General features: G+C 42.3%; 1 protein-coding gene across 1 annotated transcript in view; it reads right to left on the bottom strand.

Moving 5' to 3' along the window:
* The window catches only part of LOC137804214 (transcription factor Maf-like), a 47055-nt gene that overhangs the window by 14374 nt on the left and 6169 nt on the right, over nt 1–26512 (bottom strand). The window contains exon 2 of the mRNA XM_068603317.1: nt 24355–24423. Coding sequence (XP_068459418.1) covers nt 24396–24423 — 28 coding nt within the window. The 3' untranslated portion in view covers nt 24355–24395. The remainder of the gene's footprint in view (nt 1–24354; nt 24424–26512) is intronic.

The following is a 26512-nucleotide window of genomic DNA, read 5'->3' as shown; positions in this document are numbered from 1 at the left end:
GTGAATGGTAATTGTCTACAAATTCAGTCATATATACGACATGCGTGTACTGTAAACACTAACAGCATAATAGTATTTGCTGCTGAGCATTATATTAATTTATGGCCCATTATTGTAAAGCCCATCGTTACAATGCGACTGAGCATTTATTGTAATCAGAGGATTGAGAACGGATGCAGTGCTAATGTATGCAATGTACTCACAAGCAGTCTGCCTGACACAACTGAACTGTAGCTAATGCAGCGAATGACATACGGCCTCACTCTTTGTTGTTATTAGCTATGGACGGAGGCCTAAGTGCGAAACAGCTATCGACTAATTATACTCCATTGTGTCTGCGTGGAAAACAAGAAGCTAACATGTTCCGCAACGATACAATGGTCACCCCGCCACTTAATTTGCAGGATATTAACATGAAACTGAATCTAAGCGAGCGGCGCGGCTGGGCCTGCAGTATGAGTCATGACTAGCAGTGATATACAGCAGATACAAATATTGAGCTCAGTCATTTAAATGTTATTATAATTCCACAGATGGTGGAGGCACTTTTGGTGATTATGGATCAGACCCTTTTAAACTCCTCTGAAAACGTCTCTAAATCTTATGGCCCCGGGGTCGTACGGAGACGTTTAGAAGACAGAAGACATGTTTGCATTTGAAAAATCTTGAGAGGGGAAAAGAGAGGAGAGACAAAGTCAGAGAGGGCTTCAGGGAAGGGTTGACTCCTAGTTTAAGGCAGTAGGGGTCACGGGTGTGAAATAAATGGCAAATTCAAAGATAAAGGGTGAACAATTACATGAGGGAAGTCTTTTGCATATTCAGACAGATCTAATGTCAAGAAGAAAGGCAAAAATAATGGACTTCGTAGAGAAAGAAAGGTTTTATTAAAACATGCTCCTCGAGCAGTATTTGTATTTTTTATTCGGTGTATGTGTATTTGCTCCTGAGAAGGTATTGCAGGATGAATGTTTTATTTTTTTGGGGGGTTTAAGGCAGCTAAGTCTCGGGGCGTGTGCTCGAAACAACCTGCTGGATTCTGGGGAAATGCTTTAGAGAGTGAAAGAGAAGGAGGAGGTTGGAGGTGGGGGAGGAAAAGATCTAAACAAAGAAAGTCCCATTCTCTCTATCATCTCCTATAAAGGTCTGCTGAGCTGAAGATACGGCACTGACAGAGTTTGACTCGCTCTTAGCTGCACTTTTAATGCTGCGGGCAAAACAGCCTGCGACTCTAGATAGTAGGTGTTCTTTCTCATGTCTGTTTTCATCATGTGTGAGAAAGTTTGGCATTAATTCAAATCTCCGTGATTAGAGTTTCCACTCACGCTGATATGTGACTGCGTTTATCTTCGCTCATGAACATAATGAGCTCAAGGACTGAAGATGCTCCCCAAGAGCGAGGCCTTGTTTATCATTCCTTCTCCACTTGAGTTTTTATTTTGTCTATCATCCTCCTCTGTGCATCATTTTATATTCAGTGCAGTGTTATACAGTGTTGTCGGGTCTCTGTTGTGCAGTGTTGCAGAGGAGTGTAATGCACTGGGTCTCACCCCTTGTCCATCACTCAGTCTGCTGTAAATCAGGCAGGCAGCCAAACAACCTCCCACCAGAGAGAAATAGATGAATGGTGGGATTTGGAAGAGATACACAACATGAAGGGGAGGGTGCTGCTGTGACTCAGAGCATCGGCGCAACGTCAAAAGTGGATTTGAAAATTGTTTAGAGAAGGAAAGAGAGACAGAAGGTGAAAGAGGGGAGTGATAAAGAAGGGAGGGAAGATAGAAAGAGGAGGAAAGTGTTTCAAAGATATAATCATGAATGGCTATGAGAGAGGAGTGACTGAGCAGGTTAGAGATGGAGAAAGACCCAGTGAGTTACGGTAGAGGTACAGTGACATAGAGGTGTAGAGAGAGAGAGAGAGAGAGAGAGAGAGAGAGAGAGAGAGAGAGAGAGAGAGAGAGAGAGAGAGAGAGAGACAGGATGAGTTATAGAGCCAGAAAGGTAGAGGGAGCTTTCACACATGGAGACAGCCTGGTGATTTAGGGCTAAAGGACACTGAGACAAGCTCTGCTGCGAAAGGTGATAGACCTGAAGAGTAACAGACCCACTGCAACGCTACAGCATCGACTGTGTCAGCACTGGAGCAGCTGTGCCTCCAGTCTTATCTTATACGCAAGCATTCATGCACCACAAGGTATGATGACTGAAGCATCATGAAAGTACTTTGTCGTTCGAAAGAGACACTCTCAAATGAGAGCAGTAAGCACATGTTTATCTTGTGTATCAGGATGAAACGATAACGGGCACATACAGTCCTAAGAAGGAAAAACTGGAAGGGAAAAACCTAATTGCCACTGAAAACAGACAGAACAAAATTATTTAAATACATTACAAACACTGTTCTTGAGGTTAAGTTTAGGTACAAAAACTCTGCGTTAAGGTCAGCGAATGATTGTGATCATGATTAAAAGAGAAACTGCCTGGTCAAAGGGGTGCACCAGCAATTTTATATCAAACAATTCTTACACTGACGTTCAATAATGTTTTTTAAGACCCTTTCTGCCTGGTTCACACAAATGTTTTTCAAACTCCAAACCTCCAGACTTTAGACTAGAAAGCTGCTCCACAGCACATGATAAAGCTGTTTCTGCAGGCTGAGTACTAATCACGACAACTAAACACCCGTTTAAGGTTCAGGAAAGTTCACGGGTATAAAAAGAAACCAATGTTGACCAGGAAACAGGATGTGAACAGCGGCCTAAAAGATGTTTTAGTGACCAACAACTAATTTTAACATTTTCAGTCCCAAAATTACAGAAATTTGCCAGAGCTCATGCTCACAAACTTAATTCAGTCAACATCACTGTTGAGTAATCCAGTCATGTTTATATCAGTGTGTGTGTGTGTGTGTGTGTGTGTGTGTGTGTGTGTGTGTGTGTGTGTGTGTGTGTGTGTGTGTGTGTGTGTGTGTGTGTGTGTTGGTACTTCTTCATAGTTGCAGGTATTTGTATGGCAGCACAGTCGTGTCCATATTTGGGCGGTGTGAGGCGGTCACTAATCCATCTGACCTTCTGGCTCATTTGCATGCGCCGCCCCCCCTGACTGAGAGATGCCATGACCTTTATTAGCTAATTAAGAAACATAACAGAAATAAACCTGACAGAGTGGGAATGGACATTCACACACACACACACACACACACACACACACACACACACACGCACACACACACACAGGCGCATGCACACACTGTCAGCGCGGCTGCCGACAGAATGATGATAGGAAGAAAAGGGAGCAGACGAGAGGCAGACTGGAGAAAGACACGAGTGGGGAGAGAAACTTGGCATTCATCAAATAGAAACAACCACAGCTACATTTCCACATACAACGGTGTGCAGATCCCCTGTAATGTTCTCTGTAACAGCAAGGCCCCTGAGGAAGTGTTACCTCACACACACTCTGCCAGCAGACTCAAGCATTATAGTATTATAGAAGTAGTTTCTCTTAATCACTGACTGAGCTCCTTTAAATCCCTGTGTGCTGGAATAAGAGAAGTAAATCTCTCTGCTGTCTGCTGCCTCTTAAGTGTAGTCGGGCTCTTGTCCTCTCCTCCCTCGCCCACTAAAGACTCATAATAAGATGCTCGACCACTAGCCCACCAGACTAGAGAAGGAGTTGAGTGTGTGTGTATGTGTGTGTGTGTGTGTGTGTGTGTTCGTCCTCAAACCACAGACAGACAACAGAAGAGTGTAAGACTAAAAACACACACATTATGCACACAAAGCATACAAAGTTCTGCACACATTTGCAGTGACACAAATAGTTTTAGCACACATACACATGTGCACACAGTTGAACACACACACACACACACACACACACACACACACACACACACACACACACACACACACATTGGGGGTGTTATCTCCCACACCTATACCCAGTGTTCATTGTGTGGTAATCTGAGCAGTAATCTGCAGAGTGGGCAGATTATCATCTGACAAGCACCATTTTGAGGTTTGTAGGATTATGCAATCAACTTCCCTCCCACAGTACATCACAGGGCTGAAGTTACAACGGAAACACTTAATGCTGACTCTACTAGTTAGAGGACAGTATTTATTTTATGCAATTGTGTCTTTTGTGCGATATTGCACTACAACATTTTTTTTTAAATACAGACCGGAACCTATATTGTGAGACTTTTAAAGATTCAATTAAAAAATGTAATTGTAAAGAGTGGGAAAAAAGCTAAATGAAATAGTGCAAAACACACATTACTGATATCAAAACACCCACAGTGTGTTTCCATGACACTTTCAGAGAAAAGGCGTGAGGCAAAGGGAGGAAGGTGAGAGACTTTGAGAGGTTGAATGAGAGAAACCGAGAAACATGAATGGATGTATGGAAAAAAAAAAGAGACAGATTGAAGGCTGCGACCTCTCAGTGCTACTCTTTGTCAGTCTGTCTCTGTCACCGTGACAGACTGCGACAGTGGGGAACCCTGATCAGCTCGGTCCACACTGCTGCACACAGGGGCTTCACACGCTGACAGCAGAGCCAAGGGCTGTCCTGTCCATGACATCTCACAGTCTGCAGTGAAGCCCCACTGTCTGACTGCCCATCTCACTCTCCCTACCCACCCTCTTATTTCCATCACCGATAAACACAGAAAATATATACAGGATAAGTGTTGATATGAAGGCCTACATCAGTTGTGAAAAATCTGAAAATGAAAGCTTGTAGTGGTTTTGAGAAATCAGAAGCTGAGCTGTTTAGATTTGATTTATTTTTCTTTCTCTCCTGACTGCCAAGCGGGACACCAGAGAGTTGTGGTGTGTCTGTCACTGACTGATTCCTCATTTTTGAAACATGAATGTGCTCGAGGTGTGCAGTGAAATCAATGCAGGAGAGCGCAACAAATTGTGCTGTTACACTTTGTTGTCCAATATCATAGTGAGAGGAAGGGCTCATTCACCGCTACTCCAGAAGGATTTTAAAGCCTGTCAATGACATTGTCACACACTGAGTTACCATTTTATTAGGAACACCGTTCCAATCTAAAACAATCCAATACAACAGCTCTGCAGCAAATTCCTTGTTAAGCCTATCGGGGACAAAAAGATGTGAGAATGCCAGATACGAGCAAAGCTATTAAGATTCAGGTTAGCAAGACTTATTCAGAAAGTTTTTCTGACTTCCGAAGAGGGAATGATGGAAAGGTTAAGGAACCGTTGCTTTTAATGCAGTAGATTGTATTGATCCCAGAGAGCAAACGGTGTCACTGCACATGGACAGAAAATGTAAAGATTTAATAAATGTGTTTCTATGTGTAAGTCTGTCTCTTTGTGCCCCTTATGTCTCACCGTCTGTGTCCTCATTTGTCTCGGCCTCCTCTGCCTTTCTGTTTGTTTGTATTTACCACTCTGCCTCTGTAGTGTGATGGCTTAGGCTGTGATTTTTATCCTCCCGACATTCCAGTAAATACTCAGACAAAACGCAACGCACTCCGAGGAGCCTCAGGCCAGGGCAATCAATCAGGGAGAAAACAACGCAGAGATCAGGCTGTTTCTGCTCCATAAAACAGCCTTTAGAACAACAGCAGCCATTCAGTGTCTTGGACGTTGAATTAATAAAATCTCGCTTTCTCTTCCTGTATTTTTCCGCCATACTCCCTCTAAATTACTACATCAAAAACTGTCACAAATCCTACGGTGAGAGCTGTAAACAGCACTTGTGATGGTGCAACTTCTTTACTATATAACTTACCCAGCGGTTTGCCATCAAAACTACTTGAGTGTTCCAGAAGAATAAGTGGCAGTGAATAAAAAGCACAGAATCTGTAACAACTCCGAAACCAAAACCAGAGCTTGAATCCTGAACCTCTGCTATACAATGAAAGTCAGCAGAGTGTTTTCTGTAGTTACAGGCTATAGGATCAGGGATAATGTCGTATAAATATTTGATGGTTTCCTAGCAGGGTCTTATATGGCTGAGAGAGTGCAGCATTAAGCTTGATGATCAAGGAGAACTTCAAGGCATGCACACATGCAATCACGAAGACACACGCACACAGAAACAGCTATGCATGCAATGCAATCAGGTACGCCAACGCACACACACACACACACACACACACACACACACACACACACACACACACACACACACACATTTCCACGTAGAAACACACACATCAGCGGCACAGACAGCTCTGCCTGTCTGTCTCCCTCTGCATTGGGTTTCACTTTCTATGTGTGCTTGGTTTACAGATGTTGATCATGTCTTGCTGAGCTTGCAGTGAAAAGACAGATTCTTTACATCTTTGAGACCGCTGCTCGTCTCACACAGCAACTTGTTATGCTTTGAAAGAAACTGAAGAAGTGTTTTGAATATCTGCAGAGTCTGCTAACATGAGAAGGCGACTGTACAATTTGATTAATATACTACTCCCTAGAAGACAAAAAAACAATTGTGTTTTTGCTCTGCTAAAATTGCTTGGAAATATAAATATTCTTAACAACTGTCTCAAATATCACAATGTATTTCCTCTAGTTAAGAGAGAGATTAACGCTGCCAGCGAGACTGAGTTAAATTGCTGAGCTGTTATAGCTACCCCCTCTACACCTCTAAAAGAAAGTGTCCAAATTTCTTCCCATCTAGCAAGTGTGAAATGTCAGCCGTTGTATAATCTTACAGCGATCAACCCGACGGAGATCAGCGAGACAAAGAGTGTTTTTCTCCTTCAGATACGTATGCAGATGGCAGCTGATGTATGATATTAACCTTTGCTATCCTAACTCCTGTCTATACTACCCCCACTTTCACACACACACACACACACACACACACGCACTCACGCACACACGCACACACACGCATGCATGCATGGCATACTAATCATATTGATCCACCTTTAAAAAGACAGCCATTTCGTTTTTCTTCCTCCTGGTCAAAATCTGCGTAGTTAGGAAATGATGCAAAATCACCTCATATTTTATTTTTTTGCAAGTCAAGATATATTACAAGCATATATTAACTTTTCCTGAGCATCTCAAAGTAAGCAAACTTGCCATATGTGCAGTATATTTTACACAAATTAATTTGATAAATGTGCCAGTCCTCGAGTATTTTCCTTGGTTTGGATTGCTTGTCAGTGGCAACATTTTTTGAGACAAATGGCCTCTTCGGCTTTAGTGTCGCTCCTCGCTTTGTCTACTTAATCGTCAGTTTTACCAAGGAGAAGAAGAAAAAAGAGCAGAGGGAGGATGAGAGAGGAGGCAAAGTATAAAAACAAATTGGCGCAGAGGGATGAGAGTGAGATATCAAAAGACTGGATGGTGAGGGATGAATGAAATAGAGTATCAGACGTGCTGCGGTCTCTGAGGTCAGGGTCTATATCACTCTCTGCTTCTGAAACAACAACCACCACAACAAGCACCAGGGAGCCAACCAATCTGGGCTACTGCATTGTTCACTATCTGCAGAAGAAAACAGCTCGGTCTCCCTCTTCCTCTCTCTCTTTCTTACACACACACACACACACGCACACACACACACACACGCACACACACACACACGCACACGCACACAATCACTCCTCACTGTTCATATCTGGAGAGAGAGAATGGAGCGTGTTCCTTATTGTCCCCTTAGTGGTGATGTGGGGGTGTGTGTTAGGGCTTGATTGTTACTGGTTTACATAAGGGTATTAAACTCTCGCATAGCCCTATCTATCTGAGCCAGGCAGATATATTTGTGTTGTGGCTCCTTTATGCATTTGTTATTTCCAAAGAGGATTGGGATGCACCAGTGGAAGAGACGATAGATAGCCTGCTGATATAACCCTCTTCCTCTCTCCCTCACTTCCTCCCTTTTTCCTCTCAAAAAACAAACTCTTGTGCATTTGTGAGTGTGTTCAAGTGTGTGTGTGTTTTGTGGTGCCGCCAGAAACAAAAGAGGGTAATTAATTAAAGAGAAGTGCACTTTGGCGCCATTGTCCTGTTCAACAACTCTAACAGTGTTCAGCAAAACAGCATTCAGTGATATTATTCCTAATAATAGCTGTTGTTTTAATCTGAAATGGTCTGAAATTAGGGATGTATTAGCTAAAGATTGTGTAGATGCATTTAGCTAAACCGACACAATATGCAAAATAAAGTTTTCCATCTGTTTATGTGTAAAAAAAAAAAGACATATTGTGCAGTGCATGAATGCAAAGGAGGACATTTGTACAAATAGTGTAATGCAAATTGGATCTGTTCTTTACTATTTCTTTAATTTGTCTGCTAACTTCTGACTATAGATGGAGATTTTACATACAAAATAAATGATCAGCATATAAAGTATGTATAGTCAATGTTAATGATTAAACTACCTGACATGTCAAGTTAGCTTGTTAGTTAAATTTAGCTTAAATATTGATCGGCTACAAGATATTATGTACATGATAATGCATCAGTAAATATGACCTAGTAATCAGTGTCCGTCATTAACATGTATGTTAGCAACATGGTACAGGAATGTGAATAGGGGTGTGAAGAGGACTTAAAGAGAAGGAATGCACCTCTTTGTCACTACAAAGCTGTCTTTCCTTGTTGTTTGTTTCAGGCCGGCTTGCTAGTGTTGACCACTCATCCTAGACTCAGAAACTAGCTGTGTTTTATTCAGGGGGTATGTGAACCCTGTGGCTGTGAGGATGGGATTTCACGAGTAATGTATCCAGTCACCAGAGCAAGCTAACAATTGATGGTCAGTAAATACTCTCAGAGCGTATGCTTGTTAAACCACAATGTTTTGTTTTCTGTCTACACATGTTCAAGTCAGACTTGGAGGCTTTGTTGCTGCGTATTGCCACATTTGACTGAGCTGAGTATTAGAAAACTAATGGACTATTACTTCCACCACAGATTCACACAAATATTTCCCAAATTAGAAGCCTGGGATTAATTCTGACTTAGATCTACAAACACATGCCTAAGAAAGCAGCTGTTATTTTGATAAGTCCCCAATTGGCATGTTTCTGTGCCCCTCTGAGGAGCAGGCAGGAGAGGTTAAATCAAAGTGGAGTCAATAACTTCATCCCTTCATCGCTGTGCTGCTGGGAACGCCTGCTGCTTGCTCTCTGACTCTAACTCTGACTCTGAAACAGGAGGACTGGATGGGGTTCAACACTTTCACCAACACTAAAGGAGGGAAGAGTCGTGCTGCTAATGCACAGGCTGATCTAATACTACGGCACACACATATAGACACAAACATTAATCCACACACACACACACACACACACACACACACACACACACACACACACACACACACACACACACACACACACACACACACACCGAGAGAATGTCTTCCTCACTGTGTCTGAGAATGGTAATGAGCTAAATTCTCTTTTCTCCCAACCTGAGAGCTCTCGTCCAGTCATGGCCACAGCCCCGGCTAAATCAATATCATCATCCATAATCTTTATTGTGGGATGAAACACGGTATAAATCAGCACAAAGCCTTTCACACATCCCTCTCTTAGCTGCCCCCAATTGCATGCAGCATTCTCTTGGGCCGACAACGCTGTCTTTCAGTAAAGAAAGGTTGTCTCATAGTGTCTCCAGTCTCTGCAGATCCTGCTCATGCATCATATCAGATATTCGTTTGGTGGTTTTGATCGTGCTCTGTCTGCAGCTCGTGTGAAAGGTGAGCCAAGAGAGCGGTGTAGGTGTCTATTTGTGAGGAATGTATTGTCCTCTACCTGCAGACAATTGGTGGACTGGGATGATGTTTAAGTTGTTAAATCTTACTTTGAAAACTGTAAGTTTAAGCAAGACTGAAATGTGTGTGTGTGTGTGTGTGTGTGTGTGTGTGTGTGTGTGTGTGTGTGTGTCTTTCTTCCAGGTCTGCTCTCTTTGAGTGTGAGTGTGAGTAATGAGGTTTGGAGAAGAAAGCTTAGCCAAATCCTCTCATCAGTCTTCACTCCTTCAATACCCAATCAGCAGGCTAATTCAATACCCAATCCCAGGTCTAATAGCATCTAGCCGAGAGGAGAACCAATGAGAACTCGGCTAATGGACCTTGGGGAATAACTAGCTGGACAAAAAGTTTGTGCAAAAAGAAGACAGATTTTTTTTTGCTGTAAAGAAAATGTAGTGTCTAACGATCTCAGCTTGCTGTCCAATCGCCTGCCACTATAACTGTGAAGCAGAGGAGAAATATCTCATTAAACCGACATTTTGGTCTACTCAAACATGTCAAAAGAATGAGTGTGATGTTATATTCAAATCAGAAGCTAAAATTAAAAGAGAGATATTTTGGTCAATTCCCTCAGTATCTGAGTTTAGTACTTGTTGTATTATAGAATTACAGCCTTGTTTCAGTGTTATACTGCACACAGCTCTATGACATTTAACATGCAAACAGATTCACATCTCCCTCGCTCATTTTCCCCTCCGGAGCTGTGGATGGTGGGTGCATAAGTGCATGGGGCTGCAGGAGTGTCCCAGCTATTGTAGTGCCACAAATCCCCCTTCCTGACATGCACTGAATAAACTGTCACAGGCGTTATATAGTGTCTCCATAAAGCCTACCATCAAACAGTTACTACCTCCATCGCTTCAGTCCACTGCACCAACAACACAAACAAATCACACAGCAGTGCGTCCCGGTGTTTTCAGGTGAGAGTGTGTTTGTGTGTATGTGATATGCCGTAAAGTGGGTGCATACATGACTGTGTTTTCTGATATGATCATACACCATATAACCTACTATATCTTGCTCGGTTGCAATCCACATTGACCTCCCTTTCTCAATCTCCCTTTCTGAAGCTTTTTTTCATGGTTCATATACTGTTTCCTGCTCTTCTGCACAGTTCTGTGCTTGGTCATTAAAAGGCTACCTATAGCTTTCACCACATTTATTTTTGTTGTGTGATTCAAAGGTTGATTTATGCAAGCACTATAGTGTCCACTATGAAGACAAAACATATTTAAAGTCCACATTAGGAGCAGAGGAAATCGATCTTTTGGCAACAATTTTTTAAATTGACTCAAATAGCAACTTGTTGTCACCGGATTATTAGACCAGCATTCTGGGATTTGTAGGAAATCACTTGCTAAACCAAAGAAAATGAGTAATTTATGAAAGCAAATCATAAATAAAATAACCATAACAGCATACACCACACACTAATTATGTACTGTACAGCTGTGTGAGTATGAGGGAATTTCCCTTTAATCTTCTTCACGGCTACATCATCTTTTATTGGTGGACAAAGTGAACCCGGCCTCGGCCCCGTAGAAATGACAATTGATTTGCAGGTTATTTCCTGCTTCCTGTGAGCTAATTGAAATAAAGTGGGACGGTAAACTCAGGCTCCGCAGCATCTATCAATACTGCAGCTGTACAGGAGTGAGAGCCTTGTGGCTACTGCTGAGGCTTAACCAGTCCCACACAATATGTGTTTCATCGTTATGACCATGCTTCTAGTTTATGTGTGTTTGTTCTACCTGCTGTTTTAATGACTGTAAAGAAGCAAATAAGGCACACTGTATGGCAACAGTATGCTCTGTATGTGTGTATGTGGGTGTTTGCACATGTCAGAGTGGAGGGCGACTGGAGTTTAAACTCTCCCTCCCTCAGTAGCGTATCAAAAACATTAGTATTTGAAGTGTATTAGATTTATATTAGGGATTACAAGTGGGTGCACCCGCATTGGATAATTCTGTTCATGTGAGTATCTTTATAGACGAAAATCCAGATTCCTAGATTCCTTTGCATCCATGACTTTCTTGTCTCAAATGTAACCTCTGGGTCTTTTTACACACGCACACACACACGCGCGCGCGCACGCACACATACACACACACACACACACACACACACACACACACACACACACACACACACACAGATCAGTGCATTAGTGCAACGCCTTTCCCCATCAATTTAATTATGCTAAACGTACAATAGATAAATATACAATATCCAACAGTGCACATCTGTGCAGGTGGATGTGCAGCAGGAGAGAGGAAAGGAAACGAGCCGTTGCTCATGTATGGAAGACAACAGAAGAATAAGTGTTGACGTGTGTGCATGCGTGTATGTGCAAGCTCGGAGGCTGTGTTTTATTTACTTATAATGTCCCAGCTGTTGTCAGCAGCTGGATTTTTACACAGATTAAACTGGTGAGTGTATGGAATCACATGTAGAGTACAGTGTGCTCACTTTGACATCATTTACTGGAGAAATTTATCTTGAACAAAATCTTTACCTACAACTGTTCAAGACTTGACATTTAACGTGATCCAGGCCACAGAGAGACAAAGCTTTTTATGCAAATTGCATTCTTCTGCAGATGTTTTTGTCCATACTTTAATTAAAGTGGTGCTTTGAGAACTACAACTCAGGGATAAAATATTTGAATGGCTTTAAACAACAGTTCTTCTTTTAGCTGCTTTTCTTTTAATCTACAGTAGTGATTTCAGCCGGTGTCTTCCTATGGTCTTATCAAACTCTCGTTAGACTGCAAGATACACTGAATCATCATTAAATCTATGCGCATATTACCTGTGCTACAATTAGCTATGAATCTCATTTGAATCTCATTTAAATTCCTCATATGAATCTCAATTAAACAAAGAGATTTAAACAAACAAGCAATGGAAATGTGGATGTACACACACACACACACACACACACACACACACACACACACACACACACAGATATACAGACGCACACGCACACACTGCACCTGCTGTTATCATTGCTGTTGTTTTAAATGTGTTCAGTTTAATTAATTTGTTTTGATACTCAAGACAAATCCTTTACAAATCCTCATGTGGTAATTAACAATTATCGTACATTTAATAAGCACACTGAGATAATGAAACAATTAGAGAGAAACAAGCTGTTTAAAGATTGAAGCAGTGCTTTGAACTAGTGTATCTGCTTTAATTGTCTTTCAGTGGCTTCCAACTTCAATGAGCTCGCAGATCATAATAAACGTCCTCACAGCTTACAAATCAAACACCCTTCAAAGCAGCACCAATAAATTATTACTTGTAGAAAATATAAGCTTTCAATGGTGCTGTAATACCAAAACACAAACACACACTCCTCCGCGCACACATTCCCTTTCTCTCTGGTGTTATCACAGGGGCCAATTAGCAGGGCCCGGCTTTCTGCTAAGGCATGCGTCAGGGGACCTATAGGGAGCCTGCGAGGCTGCGAGAGGCCCCGGGGTAGCAGGAGAATTATCACTCTTTTCATCTCTCTGTCTCTTAAGCATCCTTGCATACACATATCCACTGACTGCTCGGAGCGAGCGCGTTCCCTTTCTTTCTCTCCTTCTCTCTGGTGTTTTCGCCAAGCAGGCCTCCAGAGCAGCAAACAAAGGACAATCCTTAACAGTGCAGTATGCAAATACTTCAAGCTAATTTACTCAGGTAAGGTGGCCAAATTGGACAAGGTTCAATAAACATATGCATAACCTCCACGTACCGATGAGTCAGTCGATGGAGTTTACCCGTAACCTTTGATCCTTCTGAACTGTACAAGCAGGACAGCGTTGTGTGCGCGCACTTTCAGGTAACGGAAAGGCCAAGTCATCACAATACATGCTGATGAAAATCTGTATCTATGTTGCACTCTGTGACGTGAGTATTAGTGATGGAGTGTTCAGGGACACCCAGCAGATTGTTGGAGCATGCTGGGCTGAGTGTGTGTGTGTTCTTGCCAAGAGTTTTATCCCCATCACACCCCTTCCCACCCCCTCATCCTTCTTTCTTTCATCTTATCCCTATGTGGCTCCCTACTGAGTGCCTAGTAGGTGGCTCGCACTCACACATACACACACAGGCATTAGAGTAGGTTTGCTGGAAGAACACCTGGACACCTGTCCTCTGTCAAGCTTCCGTCTAGCTGTCTGTCTGCTACCCTGTGGGCTGATGTCTTGCTTTCAGACAGGTGGCTGAGGACTTTGAGTCGGTGCAACAAGCTGAAATGTTGTTGAACAAGACTGAATCTTCCATCTGAGGGGAATAATTAAGAAACATGCAATACTGGTTAAAATAAAAGATGTCTGTTAGTGTAATGTGTGTCTGTTCGTAGGTATTTTTTATTTAATTTTTTTATACGTGTGTGTATTTGTGGGTGTGACGTTGACGGGGAGACAGCAGAGTGGAGGCAGTAGATAAGATAAGTGCTCTTTATTTCTGACAGAGTCATTTAGCTGTGGATGAAGAGAAGAGAGGAGGAGAGGACAGGGAGGAGAGAGTTATAGTTATGGAGCTGTCGCAGGTTTGGGAGTGTTGAATGAAATGAGGTCCAGGGGAGCAGAGGGAAACAAAGGTGGAGAGGGAGAGAGAGTGAGCGTCGACGTGACCTTGCAGTCACAGAATCAGACGGATGAGGGAGGGGAACCTGTTTCCTCTAAATCATGTGTCGCGCTGGTTTTTTTTTTCTCCCTCCCTGTAACTCAGTTAACATGTCAGCCTACCGGCCACTTGCTATATCTCCCTTCCCCTCAGCTCACATCTCTGAATCACTGTCTTCCTCACTCCTATTCCCCTCAATGGCTGAGGACGTACATGTGTTTTAGCACTAAATTGTACTACGACTACACACACACACACACACACACACACACACACACACACACACACACACACACACACACACACACACACACACAGAGTGATAAAAGGTGTTTCTTTGTCATATATTTGCTTGTATTGAGGCATCAAACTGTCACAGACCTCTTGTGTCTTTTGCCATTTTCTTCTCTCTCCTTCTGTTCCTTGTATGAAGAAAAAGTATTTATTTTCATTTATCAGAGCCTTTTACCCTTGAGAGAAACAAAATTTGCAGTGTCTGCAATTCTTAGTGCCTGTGTGTGTTTGTGTGTGTGAGTGTGTGTGTGTGTGTGTGTGTGTGTGTGTGTGTGTGTGTGTGTCTGTGTGTGTGTCAAGGGGATGGAGAGCAATGCCGGGGGTTATTATGAAGAGACTGGGACGCGACAGGAGATTCCTCTGATTGGGAATAAAATACCATCTTATCTATTTAAATAAACCCCACTGCGACTTCATCAACACACCAGCACACACACACACACACACACACACACACACACACACACACACACAATATATATATATATATATATATATATATATATATATATATATATATATATATATTTATATAGTGTGTGTGTATGCATTTATAGAACAACACAAGAAAGTAAAGACATTCACCGAATCACACAAGTACAAAAAAAACTGCCGAAGCCCGCACATCTGTGCATGTAAACAAACACAAGAGCAAATTCACAAAGGGATTTGTAGTAATTAAATTGCAATGATCGCCCTATTTTAGCTTTCACTTTGAAGATGAAGAAATAGTGAGGAAAAACAGTCTTAATAGAACATGAAAAGAACATCTAATTATTCAAAGGAGGGTAGTTACTGTAGGAATAAAACATAAAATAAACAAATAAAAAGGTTTCATGCAGTCAGCAGAATAATGCAGAGGAATAATTCAAAACAAAATCATGTTAAACTTTGATTTTGATTCGCCGGTGAGCTGCACTGTGATAAACCAATCAGCTGTGATCATCCTGGCCTCAAGACTAACCTGCTGACCTTTGACCTCTGACAGACCTAAAGAGCAGAACCTGTACTTGACCTGTGACTTTGTGGCATCTTTAATAACCAGCTTGCCTCCCAATGCAGGGTCGCACAACCGCGCATACGTCAATAAGACAAGAGGCATGCAAAAGATGCAGCCGAGCAGCACGAGTGTGTGCCTGACAGTAAATAGTGAGAAGAGAAACAGTGATGTATGTTGGTCTGAGTCTGCAGATGTTCACCCCAGGTGGTCTGACGCTAATAACGTTCCACTTTTACAGGCACTTTAATTCACTCGAGATAAAGCCACATAAAATACATGGGATGGAACAGTGTGACGCAGATGTCAGCACCGCCAAAACAAACTCAGCATAAGGAATTGGATTTCTTTTTATCAATTGTAATCTTAACGTATTCTCTTTACAATGGCTTTGGAATTATCACATTTTATTTGACAAATATATGAATCTAGAAATATGTAGCAAAAGCACTGTTGTTTACATTGCTGTCCTTCACAGACATTGTGTTATCAATAGTTAATGTATAATACCTGCTGTGTGACTTTTGTGATGCTTTATTTGAAGTATTTAATGTATCTCATGTATAAATATGAAGGACTTGACGGAGCCTGTGGCCAAATTCAGTATTCACACAATTACCCCTGTGCAACATTAAACATGGATTATCGACAGTGCACACAAGCATCCCTGTGTGTGACGAATTCCTCTGATTTATTACTCCGAGAAAAAAAAATGGCGGTTTGCATGTAGTGTTACAGCTTGATGCCGCGGGCCCCTTGTAGTAACACATTTCTTATGATGGTTCACTAGCACATTAAAAGTTGTACAGGCAGCACATAATGCAAAAAGTGAGCATGCTTGCATCGCTCTTCCTGTTTGCTCCTCCTGCCCAGGTGTCTCCTCCCTCTCTCCCCCTTTCTGTCCCCATATGTGTATCAACCTTGAACCAAATGAGAAAGACGGAGATGAGGACGGTTTCAGCGCCCTTCCTATATGTCACTTGCATGCAGTGAAATTAGAGATCTGGAGGAACTTCTTCTGGGAGTAAATCAAGAGAAATTCAATGCACAAATCCCCAGACACTCCAACCCCCATCTGTTACGTTTATTAGAAATTTGTCTTTGACCTAACTGACCATAAGGTAACAAGATAAAAGACAAAAATAAGTTTAAAACAAAATGTATTTGCATAATGTATGACAAGAATTCAAAACTAAAGCCCCTAAACATTCTTCACAGAGTAAAACCCGTTTTACAAAGCATACAGCAAACATTACTGATGTTACTAAAAAGCGAGTAAGCAGCAAAGATCACACTGTCCTCTCTGCTGGAACAACTGACGATTTCTTTCCATGCTAGAGCGACTTTGGCAATACTTCACACAACACAAAACACACACTCACAGTCGCAGTGTTGACTTTGTATTCTAGTACAGTTAATGTGTACACAACGTATTTCTCTCCATAGAATAGAGCTGCTCCTGGCGCACGCATTCATTTTATAATTATCGTTATGGTAAGAGCGTGGACAGCAGGGGCCTGTCTCTGTTGAATACAGCCTCAATACACATACACACACACACACACACACACACACACACACACACTCTCTCTCCCTCTCTCTCTCTCTCTCTCTCTCTCTCTCTCTCTCTCTCTCTCTCTCTCTCTCTCTCTCTCTCTCTCTACCTCCTTAAACAGCAAACACCCCCTCAAACACGTACAGAGTAACTGCTGATTCTTGATCTTTCGTTGTCATATTCCCTCTGCAGCCGGAAACCTGACTGACTCAACCTCTCTCGTTGTAACGATATCTTCTTTCTTTCCGCGTCTTCTTCTAGACTAAGAAAAACATTCTTTTCCCCCTTTTTCTTTTCTTGTCATGAATCTTTAATCAGCCTTTTCAAGTGAGTGGGCAGGCCGAGACACTGCAGAGCACTGACCCGGGCCACTAAAACACACGCTGATGTAACTTATACAGACGCTGCACAGGTTAGAGCCCGTCCACATCCCAGGAGTACTCTAAGACTTGTGTCTGATCAGCAACTTACGCTCACAGTTATGTGCTATGTCTCAATTTCTATGCCAGCAGGTCAAAAAGACGAGAAGAAACATGTCTGGTTGAATTCACGCTTACTTTTTCAATCTACATTCTGACAAAAGGAAGGATGCTGATAATTAAATCCCAGCATTGTTTGGTATGTGGAATCGCTGCATGCAGAGCCATCAATGTGTTTGCTCTCCTGTTTAGGCTGAGAGGAAATCCATCAGCAGGAACCCAAGAGAGAGAGAAAGTGAAGTGAGGGTTGTGTAAGAATGGTCTCTGCGTCTCTTTCTTTGTCATGACACAAATGCATTTGCCTGTGCAGTCGTGCACTCAGCTGCACACGTGAACACACACCTCCAACAGTAAATAAAGCAGTGCAGTTAGGTCACAATCACAGTACGCCACACAAACGACTACCATCTGTCTCTTTGTCTCTGCCTGTAGGAGTCAATGAGCCTCACTGGAAACAGTTCATACTACACTGCCCAAACACAATAACATTCAATATCATGTTTTAAAATATGAGAGAATAAAATATCCTTTGTTCCTCTCCCCCTCTCTTATCACTCCCTCGTTTCCTCTTTGCCCAACTCCGTCCCTCCTTCTTTTCCTGTAAATGAGTGATTTATCAGCCTTAATTGCTGGCAGTGGTTCATGTGGTCATGTGACCGCAACATGACAGCATGTGATAAATACACCCTGAAAATTAAACTCTGCTTTGCAAACAGAAACACACATTTCTTGCATCGCATCTGCAGAGCGAGAGAGAATGCTGACAAAAATAGAATTGGTCTAATAAAAGCATCGCTTTAAAAACAAAATCTCGGCTCTCCATATTTTTTAAAAGCAAAATGTTGCCGTAATAAAAGACATTTATCAAAATGAGGCAAAGGGCAAAAGGGAAAAATGTACAATCAATAATGATAGACCAAGGAAATCTATTGTTATAAGTGTTTCACAACAGTGTCCCGTAAACACTGAATGGACACACACACACACACACACACACACACACACACACACACACACACACACACACCCACACCCACACCCACACACACACACACACACACACACAGCTTACAGTAGAATCTATCACTGTAGCTCACATGTGTTTCCTCCTCAGCGTTGAGCAGTAGGATGCTGACTGAAGGGCCTGCAGTGCTCAGTTCATCTTATTGTTACATGGAGCCAGATCTCAACCACTGACCTTTTTATTCACCGCACTATACATTGTTAAAATAATGTATGAGGTGTCTCAGCCAAAGACACTTCATTGTGCTGTGTTCCACACGACAGAGGTGTGTGTGTGTGTGTGTGTGTATGTGCATGCATGTGTGTGCGTGCGAGTGTATGTGTGTGTGTGTGTGCATTTGTGCAAGAAAAAATACTGCATACATGTTTGATGTTAGGAGACCTAACAAGAGCATTTAAAAACATACTATATTGACAATGTTTGTGTGTGTGTGTGTGTGTGTGTTTGTGTGCGTGTGTGTGTGTGTGTGTGTGTACGTGTGTGTATATGTAGTGATATGCAGCTGCTAAAGGTACATTGAACTATAATTTTGCATCAGTAGTGCTGCGTATGTTCCGGCGACATCCTTGTGTTCCTTGTTTATATACCGTCTGTAAAACATATTTATTGCTCTGATTTTGCTGCTCTCATGTAACAAATGCTTTTAAAAAAAATGTAAATTCATCTCAGGTTTTGTGTGTTCAAAATGATAAAACAGGAAGAATAGAAAATAGAAATAAAATAAAATAAAACCAAGTTAAAATCAAGGGAAAAGACAGCTATCGAAGGCAATCATGTGCAGGCAACATGATGTAAATATAGATTTTGACTACACAAAGAGAATATTGTGTTCTCAGGCTGTCGCAAGCTGTTAATCATCTACTTTAAATGTACTTATACAACAGTGTTTTAGCTAGAAAACACATCTTTTCATGTGTTTTCTGCAACAATAGTTTTTTGTTCCACCAAAAACTTAATACTCTCAATAATAAAATTGCAATCCATCAATGAACTGCTTAGACTCAAACCTGAACTATGTTTTGTGGCCTCGAAAAGCTTGTATAAATATAATTTTCCCACAGTGCTGTTCGCTGTGATCCGCCACCATTTTTCTGCCACACTAATCTCTTTTTCTGATGAAACACAGCATTCAGGAGACAGAATGAGAGAGACAGACAGAGAGGAGGGACGGAGGCAGACAGCAGATAGAGGAGCATGGAGCCAACCTTACTGACTACCTGACAGACTGTCTGTCTACCTGCAACATGTTAAACATTTGACCTCAGCAGGAGTCGTCAGTATAATGGGACAAGATGATTTCACAGTTGGAACAACAACAAAAGCATCTATTGAAACATAAGTGAGCACCGCTTGTCTGTATTGAGTTGTTTTTTTAAAAGAAGTTTGCATATTGCATATATAAATGCTTGCGTATAAAAACAGGTAACAGGGGGATGGATGGCAGAGTGACTCCAGCACCTCTGCACCTTCCCTTCCTCCATCTTATTTATTTGTCTGTATTAGTTAGCTCCTTCTCAGCACTTAAAATTAATGTCATCCAGCAGAAAATAGAGGCTGAAAGCTCAAATTCAGCACTTTCCCAGCAGCCTGGTTATTTATCAAGCTAACAAGGAGAAGATGCATCCCGTTTCAGCCGGGCCCAGGAAATATGTGCCATTAAAGCCCAGAGCTAGTGTTTGAGAGCCAGGGAATAAAAGTGAGGGTGTCAGGGAGAGGGGATGGACGGCATCGCTAGCAGTATGGATGCAGAGAGACCAGCAGACACATTTATATAAGGGACAATAGATGCACTTCAGTAGAAGCGTAAGAAGCGAGAGGAAACACATACTCCATCTACCAAACGTGCGGCCACAATGCATATTCTGCATGTGCTGAATGTGGCTATATGAAGTGCTGATTCGCTCATGGCTATAAAAGACGACCCTTTAGGGGATACAGAAGACATAGTTTGGAGCTCTGAATAAATCATGTGGTGCCAGAGTGAGCTTAGCCCTAATTTTCTCTTTAGGAGCTGGGTGTTGAAACACGTCCCGAGGACTGTTAGTATTGTGCCGTGTTAACATCTCTATAGCATCAGGAGCTAACGCCGGAGTGTTGGATTTCAATTAGACGCTGGGTGCAACGCTAAGCAGCTAGCATTGGGCAGTCACCGCAGGGAAGAGAGAGGGGACGGTTACACGAGCGGAGCGAGGAAGGAGTGTGTGTGTGTGTGTGAGTGTGTAAGAGGAAGAGGCTGCGGGGAAGAGGAAGGCCCAGGGCTCCTGGCTGCGGTGATTCAGGGGAATACATTAGATCACACTAACCTCCGGCTGATCACAAGTTCCTCTCTCAATCATGCTGTGAAAACACAGTCACAACCTGAGGACAACAGTGGCTCTGAGGCTCACACACACACACACACACACACACACACACACACACACACACACACACACACACACACCCACACTCATACATACAGCACAAGCAGTGGTAGCAGCTTTACAACTAATTATGTTTGAATAAAGCAACACAATCACGGCTTAAACAACTGAAATATCAGAGAGAAAATTGTATATTCACATAAATTGAAAAGAGGAGCGCGTTGATGTTAAGAAGTTTAGCTCAAGGCTGCAGTTTTGTCCTCAAGTATCGAAGAAGAAAGTAAAAACACATAAAGCATTTTTAAAAACAATCCAAACCTAAACACAGTTGTTCTGTGTTCAGTTTGTGTATCTTTAACAGCAGTGTGTGACATATTATTACTTTTTGTTATTACTAATCCGGAGCCCAATTCTACTGGCTCCCTGTCTTTTCAGACCAGGCCTAATAATGAGCATACATCCTGTTCATATCCTCCCTGTCATTTGGATTTTCTGGATTGAGGGATGGCGTCTGTGTCGCTATCAAGACTGTAACAGTGTAACGAGTCTCACACTGAGCAGCTAGTAGTTATATATATCCCAGGCAGTAAATGGATAGTGAAGTGTCAGAGAATGGAGCAAATCCTTGTCGCTGCGAAACACAAAAGAACTCAACACAGCTGCAGCGTTTTATAAGTGACAATTCAATGTTTAAATTAACGGTGGGTGATTTATTGTTTATCATCTCAAATCATATTGTGGAGTTTTGCTACAATATCAGACATCATGAAATACAGTTTTGTTAACTACGTTCCTTATTTTGGTCCGATTTTTCTCATTGAAAGTGCTCCAGTTTGATTCCCAATACAATGTAGTCCAATGTCACGAACAGTAACACGGCTAAACAGATATTATGATATGCATTAAACATCAATCTTCTGCAATATTTATATTACAAAAATTCAAGCTTCGACACAAAAGAACATGGAATGACAAAAGCTTTTTAGGTGTCTCCATACACACCCCATTTATCCATTCATGCACTGAAACATGTCCTCTCTTTCTTCCCTTTTCTGACACACTCACACACCTTGATGCGTCTGCGTGCAACTGTCCTTCCTCCTCTGCCGTGTACAAAAACCTGACCTGCCTGCTGTCAGCCACAGAGGCACCTTCGTCCCGGCGCCCCCTCCCCCCGAGTGGCCGACTCACCCCGTCACCACGAGGGGTAGACGGGGAGGAGGTGGTGGTGAAGGGATGACGGGGGACAACGGGCGAGAGAGGGAAAAGTGAGGTTTGGTGGGTGGGAGGTGCAGGGGGAAGCATCGTGGGGGTGTGTTGGGTGGGGGCTCTGAAGATTCCTCTAATGTGCCCTCTCCACTCCCCTGCCTGTGACCTCAGAGCTCCTGACAGCCAGAAAGTGCTGAAGCATGCAGGTGTCTTAACGCTGCAGACACACACATCCGAGCGCACAAACACGTGCTCCACTCCACTCCACACACACACACACACACACACACACACACATATATAGATGCAGGTGTACTACCATAGCAGCCTGCATTCTGTCATTTTTTTTTACCTCTTCATCATCATCACCTCATTCCTCACTGTATCAGTACGTCACATATAACACCACGCATTATGCTGTCTACATATAATTGGTGAACAGTATAAAAAATGGACAGTGATGGAGTGCAACGCAAACACAAGCATGTGCTTCACAATGCTGAGCACATGAGGAAAGTAGAGTATACTGTCTGCTGCACAGTAAAATTAGCCGATGCTGAGGCTGTAGTTTCCTCTGTCCAGCCTCTCGACTGTACCGTGTAAAACCTGAGGTGTCCAGAGAGTGTCCTGTGTGTGTGTGTGTGTGTGTGTGTGTGTGTGTGTGTGTGTGTGTGTGGGAGGGGGGTTAGGGTTAGAGAGTTGTATTACAGTGGTGATGAGTCGCCTGGCTGCGAGGCTGATACCTCAGCAGCACCCAGCATTGACCAGGCCTTTAAATAAAGCCTTCGATCATCCAGCAGCAGAGAAGGTCACCGCCTGCCTCTGGTTACCCTGCCTGTCTGTCTGCATCCATGGCCAGGAGCCCTCCTGCCATCCCTTTCTCCCTTCCCTCGCCTCCTCCCCTCCTTCTGTTCTCTCACTCTGGTGTGAATCTTTGCATTTAAATACAGGTGCCTTCCTGTCCTCAATCCCTTAACTCCTTCCCTAACTTTGCTTCGACTCCTCACGTCGATCCTTCCTCTCCCGCTCCATATCTTTTTTTGAGAGCGCCAGAAACTAGCCTTCGCTTTTCCTCCCTCACTCCATCATCCTGCGCCATCCTCTGCTATCGCACCATCCGTCCATCTGCGTGTCAGCCAGAAATGAAAAGTAATGTACAGTGTTTGTCTCCGCAGAGAGAGCTGAGAGAGTGAAGGAGGTCAAAGGATCAAGCCAAAAGTTTTGGCCTCATCCCATGAGCACTGTGCATGTCACCCTCCTGTCAATCAAACAGCACTGTCAGAGCCCCAAAGCAGACAACTGCACAACATCGCACACAAAGGTTGCCAGAGTCTTTGAAGAGCTAAATGTGTTTGAAGGTGTCTGCGGTCCCAAAAGAGTGCTTCCTTATTAAATTAAATCAATATAAAAGACTGAACTAGTGAAAATATCAGTATGTCATGGAGCTACAGATTTAAAGCTGGGTTTTACTCTGAATGAAGAACAGAGAGCAGGTAACTGGAAATGCGGATTTTAAATTAATTATTCATATTTCTACGACATCGACAACTACGAAAGTAAAGAAAGCATGCAAAGATAAAAAAATGTGCAGCAATTATGTTCAGCATTTTCAGTATAAATTGTATTTTGATATTAAAATATATTTCAAAATATTTTGGTCTTTAAATATAAAGTGAACTTTTTCGGGTAAACACTTGAATTAAAGAGAACGGTACCTTTTGTGTATAAATGTCAATAACTAAATCAATCAGTCAATCAATCAATCAATCAATCAATCAATATATATATACATATATATATATATATACACATATATATATATGTATAAATATAAATTAATTCTGATGACTTAATTTTGTTTTTCGAGCTGACTGTAAACATTTCGTGCTGTATTTTGATAAACATACAATAGAAATGTAGATCATCAAACTTCTGCAACACTAAATGTTTAGTGTTTTAGTTTATATTTTAATTTTTCTTTAATTTCACATTAGTTTTAAATATTTTCACAGTGTAAATGCTGTAGATTAATTTGTGTTGTAAAGTAAAGGAAGTTACCTCAGACTCCGGGGTGAGGACGGAGAAGTCATAGCTCTCGATCACAGATGGAGGAATTTTCTTGACGTCCTGCGAAAACAGGAAACAGAAATGTGTTATAAAACCCGGAGTGTAATCCAACAACACAGGAAACTGCTGTCGACAAAACACACTTCACATTAAGTAATGGTTGTCATGAATTAATAAAGAAAAGTGACCCAGGACCAGGAGAGCAAAGATAAAGCTCAGAGTAATATCACTCTTTTTCATCAAACCAATACAACTTTATCTGAACAATACATTAGCGGCATCAATTTGACATATGAGCTGAATTCATGAAAGGCTGAACATCAAATATTTAAATTCACAGCTAATAATTTAGATTAACAGTTTCAAACAATTCAAAATAATCATCTATGAATTTCTAAATAAAATCAGTTTAAATATTTCAACCAAACAGATACCAGTTGTTAGATTTAAATGTAAGGTTTCAAATTGTTTTGTAATTTTTGAATACATTGTATGCTCGCTTCTAACACACACACACACACACACACACACACACACGCATGCACGCACGCACGCACACACGCACGCACGCACACACACACAGACACGCGCACACACACACACACACACACACACACACACACACACACACACACACACACACACACACACATTAGAACTGCAAGTATAAATGTTTTAGTTAATAAATGCTGGAAATTAATCTGTCAGGCCCGTCGGTTTATGAGAAGCATATCTAGATAAAATATGTCCACGTGAGTGTAAATACGACACGTTCGGGACAACAAGAGAAAACCTGCTTCAAAAACCAAATGACGAATCGTCCTGAAAAACTTTTAGCTGTGTTTCAGTGGAAGGGAACAAGGCGAAGGAGCGACAAAGTATATTAATGCCCTCCAATCCATCTTTAAGCAACAATGAGGGTCATTCATTTCCCTGTAATCCGATTCACACTGGGGCTAAATGGACTCTGATCCATTCAGCGAGACAGAAGCTCACAGCACAGACAAGTCTGCCGTCACCTGGAAAATGCTCCGACACATCAATATGGACAGACCAGACTCTCACATGCACCTTTATAGTGAGAATGTACAGTTGCAGCCACATACAAATCAATCTGCACATAATCACACACACCTATAGGTAAAGACAAACAAAGAGCTTGATAAACACACGTCGTCAGAAACAGAGGAACGTTTACACACACACACACACAAACACACACACGCACGCACACTCACCCGTAGACATGTACATACTCACACACACACACACACACTCACTGGTCGCACGTATTTGCACACACATGTCTACTCTGTGTGCACTCTTGCTAACTCAAACAACACACACACACACACACACACACTCACACACACTGTTCTTGATACTGGGGATGTGCGGCCCACGTGCACAGGGCTGCTACATGGCAGCAGTGTGTGGGGTCAAGGCCTTTCCCAGGTACAAATGAAAGGGAGAGGAGAGACACTGGAAGAGCTGAACAACACTGTGGGTCACCTTGCCTGGCTAAGAGATCAATGTCTGTTTGACTGGCTGAGAGAGAGAGAGAGAGAGAGAGAGAGAGAGAGAGAGAGAGAGAGAGAGAGAGAGAGAGAGAGAGAGAGAGAGAGGGAGAGAGACTAACTGCAGCAGAGGGGTAAATCAACTCTCTCGCTTCATTGAGATGCAGGTAAAACACACAGGGGTCGGGCTTGGTTCCAGCTGCACCCTGCATAACACAAACTTGTGCACGCGCAGACTCAAACACGCACACGAAAACATGCACACACTCAGAGTCGCATAATGCACTCGGTTTCCAAACACCCTACACCCTCACCACGTCCGCTGCGGTCCATAACTACACCACTCCACTGACTCTGTGCCCTGCAACTCAACTCACTGTTGAAAACATCAACACAGCCTCAGCTATGTTTATCCGTGAGTCAGAATATTGTGATGACATATAATTAAAACATAATTAGCTTTCATCTATTGCCCTTTAGTGATGCATTCTGAGGAGAGCTTCTTATGCAAATCTAATGTTTGAATTCTACTGCAACATGCACGAGACACATTACATGTGCCTCTGCACATTCTTTTACAGCTGAGCATTTACAGTAATCTCAATTCAACACAGGGCTATAGGATTGGATTC

Source organism: Clinocottus analis, unplaced genomic scaffold, assembly GCF_023055335.1.
Source record: "Clinocottus analis isolate CAN_PGR_092001 unplaced genomic scaffold, fCliAna1.0.p SCAF_6, whole genome shotgun sequence".
Taxonomy (NCBI): Eukaryota; Metazoa; Chordata; class Actinopteri; order Perciformes; family Cottidae; genus Clinocottus; species Clinocottus analis.
The sequence above is the reverse complement of the archived record's forward strand: the minus strand, read 5'-3'. Positions and strand labels throughout refer to the sequence as shown.